We start from the raw sequence: 10,308 nt of genomic DNA on the forward strand, positions 1-10,308 counted from the left end.
TGTTACCATGGTATATTTGAGGTTTTCATCTTGATTTGAGAATTTTTGTAGTATCATTGTGGGGTTTTTGTGTGAATAATTTGGAGAGAGAAAAGGAAGATGTTTTCAGAGGTGGACCATTCATATATATATATATATATTTTAACAAAAGCTCAAATAATAAACTTAGCCTAAAAAGTACCTTTAATCATTTTAAGAAACTCGTGTGTTTTTCAACTTACACTCTATTTATTTTGAAGTAAAATATTTTCAAATGCAAAATATTATACTTGTAAAATATTATTGTGTATTTGGTTTGACATGTCAAAATTTTCAAGCACGAACCACAAAAATCGGTGGCTTAGCCAATGGAGCTATCAGTGCCGAAGGTCCAGTGGCTGACCTCCATTCTCGCTGCTAGTATCAAAAATCCAGAGATTAGACCACCGTCCTGGCCACTAGAGTCACCATCTCCTCGGATGACCTAATTGCCATCACTGGCCGTTAGAGCGGCGGCACTAGCTACCGAAATGGTGACTCTAACAACCTGATTGTGGGCACTGATTGTATAATGCACTGGGCTGGCGACTTTGCCCCCAAATGGCGTGAAGAGGACCAGTATGTTTTTTTTTTTTTTTTTTTAATATTTTACCAAGTTTTTAGAGGTAAAAATTTTACAAAATTTTATATATTTTACAAATTTAACCAGATTTCATATGCAAACAAACACATAAAAATGAGAATACTTTTATGGAAAATATTTTATTTCAAAACAAATGGAGTGATTTATGTTTTTTTTTTTTTGAAAGGAAAGGTACTTTAAGGTTGTACATAAAATTATAAAAGTTCTACCACAGTTTATAGGGCGATAATTATTTTCATGGTGTTTTTTACACATACAGTGTTATAACTTGAAAATGCAACTTTAAATTACATACACACCGTGTAAAACAATTTTTTTATTTAAAGTTGAACTTCCTACAGACAATGCACAACAGCACTGTCAGCGCATACCTCACATTACATTAGACAACTGGAATAATTAAGCATCCAAAGGTTTCACAAGAAATAATTACGTACAAGAAAATTATTCAACAAAATGTTCCCTCTCGGCCTCTCTGATCTAAAAACCTAGAAATATTCTTCAAAACCAAAACAGGCCTTATGTATGTAATATCCTTGGTAAAGAGAGACACCATTTTCAATGACTAACATTCAAGTAAGCATATGTTCAGGGCATGAAGATTGGGGACTTTGGAGAGATGATACTGTTTTACTATGTTTTTGGTGGTTCATCCATCGCACAAAACATAGTAAAGATATACGAAACAATGCCAATTGCCAAATTCGGGTCACAGATTTCCCAATACATGGACATTAGCGGACCACTCACACAAATTGTGGATCCCAGGCACCTATACGTCCCATAATCTATGGATGGCCCACTCCATGACAAAGGGTGAACCATGGGGCCGTGATAAGACCTGCTTCTTTCACCCTAAGGACTTTCCTCATCCCTACCTCTAACGCCTTTTTCATTTCTGTCTTCTAACACCTTCATTTCCCAAGCTCTTTTCTTCAAAATTCTCCTTCCATTTTGAAAAAAGTTGGTGGATCTTGATCTTACATTACATCATCCAGCTGAGTTTTTCGCTTCTTACCGCCTCTGCTAAAAAAAAAAAAAAAAAAAAAAAAAAATCAAACACTGTCTGTTATGGATATTCTTCGAAAACTTGTGCTTGTTTATTGTATTTGCTACTCTTCCTGGGGCCATCTTCCCAGCTAGACAGATTATTGCAAGGACAGGAGATGAAGGGCCCGTTTGGATGCAGCTGAAAACTGAAAACTGAAAACTGAAAACACTGTAGCAAAATAATTTTTAAATGTGTGAATAGTATCGTGGGACCCATTTTTAATGAAAAAGTTGCTGAAAAGTGAAAATTGTGGGTCCATGAACAGTGCACAAATATACTATTCAGTAACAAAAGTCAACAAGTGCGGCTACTGTTCAGTAGCCGCACAGTACCGTAAACAGTGCATTTACCGTTGAAAAGGTGAATTTATACGGCTGAAAGCCAAAAAAAAAAAAAAAAAAAAAAAAGGAAAAACACAAACGCAAAAAATAAATGGGCTGCCCAAACGGTCTCGAAGAATGGGGATGAATTAGTTTCAGATCAAGGAATCTTTATACTAGGATTCTTCAGCCTTAGAAATAACAATTACTACTTAGGAATATGGTACAACGACAACCGTGCACGCCTGGAGAATTTAGTGTGGATTGCCAATCGGGACACTCCAATCTTTAACAAATCTGCAAGTCTTATCATTGATGACCACGGAAACTTGAAAATTTCATACAATGTGAGTCTTTCTATCATAATATATGCCGGACAAGAAGGAAGTAATACAAGTGCTGTTCTACTTGATACTGGTAATTTTGTACTGCGCGAACTGAATTCAGAGGGATTTGTGAAACGGGAGTTGTGGCAAAGCTTTGATTATCCTACACACACACTTGTGCCAGGAATGAAACTTGGAGTTAACTGGAAAACAGGTCATACACGATCTCTAACTTCATGGAGAGGTGTGGCGGTACCTGACACAGGCGCCTTTACCTTTGGCCTAGACCCTAATCATACAAATCAATTGGTCATCTCGTGGCGTGGGAACACTTATTGGACTAGTGGGTCTTGGAACAACGCGTATTTTAACTCATCTCCATTACGGCGCCTAACAAATTCCTACTGTAATTTTAGCTACATATCGAATGAGAATGAAACATTCTTCAGCTACTCTACTGTGCAAACAAATTCCCCACAGTTGACGATAGATTACTTGGGAGCACTTTCTGTTGATAGCGGCAGTACCCTAGTTAATTGTACTTCTGCTTTCTCTTATTTCAGTGAAGGATGCGTGGCGCAAGAGCTTCCTGTGTGCAGGAGTCCTAATGATACATTTTCTCCAAATTACGATACTTGGGACAACATCGAGGGGTTGATGTTTGACGAAGGTGACAACCTGACCCTTATGGATTGTGAGGCCAAGTGTTTGAACAATTGTTCTTGTGTTGCCTATGCATCTACGAATCCGGATGCCCAAACTGGCTGTGAGATTTGGAGCACAACGATTCCTCTGTCGGATGTTAGTATTCCACGGACAATATACTTCCTTGATTCAGAAGGTAAGTCTAATTACTTCATGCTTATATTTTCAATTTAGTTTTAGATTTGAAATAGTACCAAACTATGTTATATACTTCCAACTAATTAGAACTAATTGTTGGTTTAGAATGAAGCATCCCGGCACTAAATAAATAGTGCCAAACTATGTTATATACTTCGAACTAATTAGAACTTATTGTTGGTTTAGAATAAAGCATGCCGGCACTAAATAAATAGATTTGTTATGATGTAAAAAATTCTGAATAGATTGGGTAAGGTCTTTTTTTCTTTAAAAAAATCTCTAATTTGAATTTCTAGTTATTAATGCTTATTATTTAAACATTTATTATTTTATTATATATAAACATTTTTTGTCGACCTTGCTCAACTATTTTATTTAAACTATAAAATGGAAACCTCTGATTTTTTTTGTTAATATATATATTATATATTTGTGTGTGCGTGTGTGGTGTAGTGTTACCAATAGTGTTAAACTATTTTAGTTAAAACTAATTAAAACTCACCATCATTTTGAATAAAGCACCCAATACCAACCAATTTTTTTTTTTTTTTACCTTTTCTAAGTAAATTTTAAATAAACTAAGTAATTTTCCCCCCTAAATTATCTGTTGACTTTATATTTATTAATACTTATTAGATTAAAATACAAATTACATCATTTAAGTTTGACAGAAATTCATTTCATGTTTCATGCTTAATTTCATTAAAAATTTGTCACTAAAAAAATATTTTTCTCACATTAAAAGATCTATAAAATTAATAAAAATATTTTTTATGTGATAGTTTTTTTTCAAAAAATATTTTTTTCATTAGTTAATTGCATTTTTAACGGCAATTTTTAAGTAGAATTAGATGAAAGGCTTAAATTAAATAAATTTGAAACTTGAAGGACTCAATTAGCCTGCTTATTAACTAAAAATTTTGATAAAAGTTGCGTCCTAGAAGTCTAGCTAGTTGTGCAAAGTGATTAAATTCCTCTACACCAAGTGGTTAGATTTTCTTTGTGCCAATTGGATACCCTAGCCTTTATTAAATAATTTGGTAAATAATATGATTCTTTTAAAGTTAATTTTGGAATGGTTTCTAATTAAATAATAAAATTTTAAACATATTAAATTAAAATTTTAAATCATTTAAATCCACTCCACAATTAGTCACTATTAACTAAAAAAACCACAATTCGCATAAATTGAAACCTATCTAAAAGAAAGGGAAAAAATCATTCAATTTTAAATTATAAGACCAATATTTTACTATATGAGAATTGTGAAAATATATAATAATAATTATCTAGTAATTGTTATCTTAATATTAGAAAATAAAATTAACATTATATAAATTCATGTAGAAAATCATATTTTATCATACACTATATAATAAAAGTTGTCATACATATTGCAGTTGCACCAAGTGAATGCTCTCTTATTTTTATAATATTGATTTTCACTTCTTTTTTTTTTTTTTTTTTTTTTTCTTTTGTCAATTAGTGCAATATATATACATTAAAATAATTAACATGGTTGCACTAAGTGAAACTTTATTGTCCAAGTTTCAAATGTTTAAAAATACTACTCAGGTAAAAATTTTACTACTAAGATTTTTTTTTTTTTTTTTATAAATTTGATTCACTATTTTATTTTATATTGTTTTAATAATCTACTACAATCATTTGTTTTAATTTTAAATTTTAGTTGTACAAGTCATTCTTTCATTACATAGTTCTATATAAGGGTAGTTGCAGGTTATACAACATAATTTTGCAACGTGACTAATTATAAATACAATAAAGTGAACAGCTTATTATTTTAGATTATATATGATTTTCGACTATGCCGTTCATTGCTTATACATAATATTGACAATGGGATTCTATTTTGGAACAACTCAAGATAAAATAGAGCTACCTGATCAAATTACTTCTGAGGGGGTTCACTATGCACTCACATGGAAAAACAAGCCTCGAGCAAATAGGTGGTGGATATGGCTCACAGCGGCAGTAGGAGGAATTATTATCACCTTGTCGTGCTTATTATGCTATGAAAAAGTGAAAAAACACAAGCAGAAGGTAATTGATATTAGTACTATAGATTGTTTAGATATACTATTGATTATAAAGCAGTAACAAATTTTCAAATTTTAGGGGAGAGAAAGAAGAAACAAAAGATGCTCTTACAAGAACTTGGAGGTAGTGCAATACCTTCCATTATCCATGACAAAGTGAAGAAACAAAATAATGAGAGGCCGGCAAACCCTGACTTGCGAATCTTTAGCTTTGAAAGCATTTCTCTTGCTACAAGTAACTTTTCAGCTAAAAATAAATTAGGAGAGGGTGGTTTTGGACCAGTTTATAAGGTTCTCTCGCTCTCTGATACCCTAAATTGTGTTCATTTGATTTGATTGAATTATTTGATTGTGTGTTTTGTGGGTGTGTGATGAGTTGCATATAAGCTATTTACAAAAAGGATTTTGGTTTTATAATAGCCTCTATTGCAACTTGATTTATCCTTTTGGAGTATTAGCATAAAGGTCTATTTGGGATCCACTTATTTGACTGAAATTAAAACTTATTGCTAAAAGAACTGTAGATAAAGATAAAAATTAACTGAAATAGTATAGTAGAATTCATGAATAGTACCAAAAAGTGCATTAGGGCCTATGAATAATAGTAAAAATAAGCTGAATAGTAAAATAAGTTAGTAAAAATAAGTGTTGCCAAATGCACAATAAATATGGCTAGCTCTTTCCACTACAAGAAAAGAGTCTACTAGCGAGGCTCAAATACCCTCGCAAAAATTCAAATATCGTCGCAAAAGGTTATTAGCGAGGGCATTTGGCCCTCGAAGGCCGTCGTATTTGCACTTGTCACTAAAAGAGATTTTGCGACCATACCTTCGCAAATAAATAATTTACGAGGGTAATTTATCGTCACTACTGAACAAATTCACCCTCACAAATATATTACCAAACGACGAGAAAAGACGACGACTTATTTTTAGCGAGGGGAAACAGTAGTCGTTAACAACTATTTGTGAGGACCTTCATACCCTCGCAATTAGTTATTTGCAAATTCCAAATTGACGACATACTTTTCAGTGACAAATAATGACATCGCTAAAATTTATTTGTGATGGCTTTTAACCCCTCACAACTTATTTTTAACGAGGGGAAGCAGTCGTCGTTAATAACTATTTGTGAGGACATTTATACCCTCGGAATAATTGCATCGCTAAAATTTATTTGTGAGAGCTTTTAACCCCTCGCAACTTATTTTTAGCAAGGGAAAGTAGTCGTCGTTAATAACTATTTGTGAGGACATTTATACCCTCGCAATAATGGCATCGCAAAAATTTATTTGTAAGGACTTTTAACTCCTCGCAACTTATTTTTAACGAGGGGAAGCAATCGTTGTTAATAAATATTTGTAAGGAAATTTATACCCTCGCAATAATGACATCGCTCAAATTTATTTGTGAAGGCTTTTAACTTCTCGCAACTTATTTTTAACAAGGAGAAGCCGTCGTCGTTAATAATTATTTGTGAGGACATTTATACCCTCACAATAATAACATCACTAAAATTTATTTGTGAGGACTTTTTAACCCTTCGCAACTTATTTTTAGCGAGATGTTAAAGGTGTCACTATTCTATTAATTGCGAGGGACTTTGTCATCACTATAAAGTTATTTATGACCAAATTTTTATGTCATCAATAGTAATATTTTATATAATTTTTGAAATATTTTATTATTTATTTTTAATTTATTTTATATCATTTTTGTTTAACCATCATGTTACAATAGTCCAATAATTACTAAAAATTGATTCATCGAAAGATAAAAATTCATATAAGTTCAAACTTTAAAATATAAATAACAAAGAAATCCTGAAATTCAACTTTATTTTAAACTTAAACAACTATTCTATGACAAGATCTATATTAGTCTTCCTCTGAGTCGCTCTCCAAGTTGTTTTCAACCTCTATGTTATTGTCTGAGTTGTCCTCTTCATCTCTGCTAGTACCATCCTAAAAAATAAATAAAAAAAACATTAAACATGAGTTAAAATGAAACAATTGAAGTGAATTCTAGTATCCCTAGACTTCTCAAAGTAACCCTTTTTTTTTTTTTTAATTTAACAATAACAATAACTTAATTTGATTACTTAAACCACTATCAAAATTAAATATAAATTAAAATAATATAACAATTATGAAAAATGTAAACCACAAAACACATATAATATACAAAATTAAATACAAAACCTATACACAGCTATCAACTCAAAACAGTAGATAGTGTCATAATAGTTCTATTATCATTTATCAAAACTAAATATAAAATAATATAATATTATAATAGATGCAAGCTGTAAACCACAACAAACCAATAGAAAGTTGTAGAAGATCCAAGAGGCAGAAGCATAAGTCTGAGATTGTACCGTGGTAGCTGGATCTATGTCAGATTGTTGTGGTATGCCCATCGACTGCAACTTTTGTGCAAACTTCTCCTCAAGCTTCTCCACAACTTTTGCAAGTTTGGAATCCATTTCCTCTCTAAGACGAGCCTCCAAATCTTCTTTTTCTTTTGTAAAATCTTCTCTGCAACGTTTGCTACAACCTTTACCAGATGAAGTTAAGCCGTACACATCCTTAGCCTTAATACCTATTCCCATGCCAAGAACACGACCATGACTTGGTTCACCAACCACTTCACGAAAGATCTGATAATCATTTGTCTTAGTACCTTCGGAAACAGCTTTGGCCTTTATGGCATCCATTTTATCCTACACATAAATAAAAACCACGCGGATAATCAAAACAACAAAAAACCTATAAGTTGTTAACAAAATTAAAATTTTGGTATAAGTTGCATACATATAATGTCTTAGCATGATCAGTTGCCCATTCTTTGCCATCCTTCTTTGTGTGAAATTTCTTAAAGCAATCAATGGGGCTAGGCTCAGAGCCCATCTCAAGATACTGCAATATTTAAAAGAATAAAAAAAAATTGGTAACATTATTAAACTATATAAATATACAATAAAATGTAAAACTATTTGATGATAGTATAATATACCATTTCATATCTGTACTTGGCCATTGGTACAGAACCTGTAGTGGAAAAAATTTTAGACTTATTTCTGTTGTCCTTATTTGTCAAACTTGTCTCCTGCATGCATAATTCATACACTAAAACATTAGTTTCTATGAATTATTAACAAATAATGGTTAGAGAGAGAGTGAGAGAATTTATGACATGTATTTAATTTATACTCACCCCCCAATCTCCATTCATCCATTTATCTACCATCTCTTTCCAAAAAGGTGTAGGAATGAAGGACGGACCATTTTTGTAACGATCTTCTTTCGCTTCGTACTTCTTAAAAATAGGATTTCTAATGCGAAACATCCAATCAGAATAGCGGTGTTTCACTGATTCTATAAATGCCTTCTTGACTTCCTCATCAGGCTGCTTATGCTTAAAGCGTTGAGCTCTGTATCGAGCATATAAAGTCTCTAGCTCAGAATTTGGGTATTCTGTAAAAGTTGTCCAAGCTCCATTAAGTTTTTGGTGAAAAAGAATGGTAATCTCTCGAGTGGCTTTTGGTGTAATAATTCTGAAAATAGAAATCAAAGATGTTAACAATATCATATAACTATGATACCATAATTAATTTCAATAAACCAACATAGTAATAAGTCACTCACTTGCCATCATAAATCTCAACCTCTATTTCACCATCTCCAGCATTGATGCCTTTAGCCTTTCCTCTACCCCTCTTTTTTGATCCAACATTAGTACCTATTGATAAAACAAATAATAATAAAAATTTGATAAAGATCATGTACCTGTTGACATAATTATCTAGAATTATGTCAATTGTTTAAGTAAAAGCGATAAAAACAAAGGTATATAATGTAATACTACCTATTAAAATGGAATTAGATGCCTGATGTGCTTCTTCATCAGTTTGAGGCTCAGATGATGGACGTAGAGTTTGTGAGAGCTCTTGCTCAGAAACTTCATTATGATCAAAGGAAGGCCTAGTTGACTGAGTTTCTTGTAATTGAGAGTCTTGAGACTCACTAATGCCTTTACCTTTCCTCTTACCTTTCCTTGCCATGCCTACCTACTATTAGAAAAACTAACATTTGTAAACAACACAATGAAAGTAGAATATAAATATGTTAATGCGGTCACAAAAATTAAAGAACACTAGCAGTTATGAATATTAATGTGAAATTACACATGAAACACAGCTCTACCTAACTCACAAAGCTTTTACTTCAATGACATTACTGTCAAAAAAAAATATAACTAACAATTTTTTCAAAACTAAATACATGCTTATCATCCTATCACATTGATAAATTGAAACAGAAAAACATTCATTATATTACAATACAAAAAGATATCACAAAATTCAAAAAATTATATACGTATAAAATAAACCAAACATATTATTCTATCAAATCAATTCTTAAGATTGATTCTGTAAAGCTAATCATCCTTGTAACATTAGTTTATTCAAAGTTAAAGTAGGTCTTATTTATATAGATAGTAAAATATTATTTTAGATGTTTACCTTTGACTGATGGATCACCAAAAGCTGTAAAAGATTGAGCAAATCTGCTAATAGAAAACAGAAATATGAAATTAGGAATAGAAAACAGAAATATGAAATTAGAAATAGAAAACAGAAATATGAAATTAGAAATATGAAATTAGAAATATGAAATTAGGGATAAATCAGTACCTGGCACCCTTGTCTTTGCCTCTCTGTGATGAACTGGAGGCGTAGAAAAAGCAAGAAATATATAGCAGAATTTATGCGGGAAATTTTAGCAGAAAGTAGCGACAAAGAGTGAAAAAAATTATGTGAAGTAGCGGCAAAGAGAAAAATAAAAATCAAAATAGGAAATATTTTAGGAAACATTTGAAAGTTTTGTGCGGGAAATTTTGTCCGAAAGTAGCGGCAAAGAGTGAAAAAATTATGTGTAGTAGTGGTAAAGAGAAAAATAAAAATAAAAATAGGAAATATTTTAGGAAACATTGAAAGCTTATTCAAATATCCTATAACCATATACAAAACCCATTAAAAATAAAATATAAACCATAAATTAGATATTGAAAAAAAAAAAAATTAC

The 10,308-nt window shown here is 31.6% G+C and overlaps 2 protein-coding genes across 2 annotated transcripts; one reads left to right on the top strand and one right to left on the bottom strand.

The window, feature by feature from the left end:
* The first annotated feature begins 2,122 nt into the window (after positions 1-2,122).
* On the top strand, positions 2,123-5,283 carry LOC112002158 (G-type lectin S-receptor-like serine/threonine-protein kinase CES101). Its single transcript, XM_065782175.1, has 2 exons — positions 2,123-3,160; positions 5,051-5,283. The coding sequence occupies exons 1-2, from the start codon at positions 2,506-2,508 to the stop codon at positions 5,281-5,283; spliced, it is 888 nt and encodes a 295-aa protein (XP_065638247.1). The 5' UTR covers positions 2,123-2,505.
* A 1,686-nt stretch (positions 5,284-6,969) lies between these two features.
* LOC111985812 (uncharacterized) lies at positions 6,970-9,860 on the bottom strand. The gene is made up of 8 exons (XM_024017493.2): positions 9,747-9,860; positions 9,089-9,290; positions 8,869-8,962; positions 8,438-8,777; positions 8,237-8,329; positions 8,035-8,139; positions 7,599-7,943; positions 6,970-7,185 (listed from the first exon to the last, which is right to left on the bottom strand). The coding sequence occupies exons 2-8, from the start codon at positions 9,282-9,284 to the stop codon at positions 7,099-7,101; spliced, it is 1,260 nt and encodes a 419-aa protein (XP_023873261.2). The 5' UTR covers positions 9,285-9,290; positions 9,747-9,860; the 3' UTR covers positions 6,970-7,098.
* Positions 9,861-10,308: the final 448 nt, after the last annotated feature.

The sequence above is a fragment of the Quercus suber genome, unplaced genomic scaffold, assembly GCF_002906115.3.
Source record: "Quercus suber isolate HL8 unplaced genomic scaffold, Cork oak 2.0 scaffold_15, whole genome shotgun sequence".
Lineage (NCBI taxonomy): Eukaryota > Viridiplantae > Streptophyta > Magnoliopsida > Fagales > Fagaceae > Quercus > Quercus suber.

Coding starts and splice junctions, on each gene's coding strand:
- LOC112002158 (XM_065782175.1), top strand. CDS start 2,506: ATGAAACTTGGAGTTAACTGGAAAACAGGTCATACACGATCTCTAACT. Junction 3,161..5,050: donor ATACTTCCTTGATTCAGAAG/GTAAGTCTAATT, acceptor GAACAACTCAAG/ATAAAATAGAGCTACCTGAT.
- LOC111985812 (XM_024017493.2), bottom strand. CDS start 9,284: ATGGCAAGGAAAGGTAAGAGGAAAGGTAAAGGCATTAGTGAGTCTCAA. Junction 8,778..8,868: donor GTTGAGATTTATGATGGCAA/GTGAGTGACTTA, acceptor TTCTATTTTCAG/AATTATTACACCAAAAGCCA. Junction 8,330..8,437: donor GGATGAATGGAGATTGGGGG/GTGAGTATAAAT, acceptor TTATGCATGCAG/GAGACAAGTTTGACAAATAA.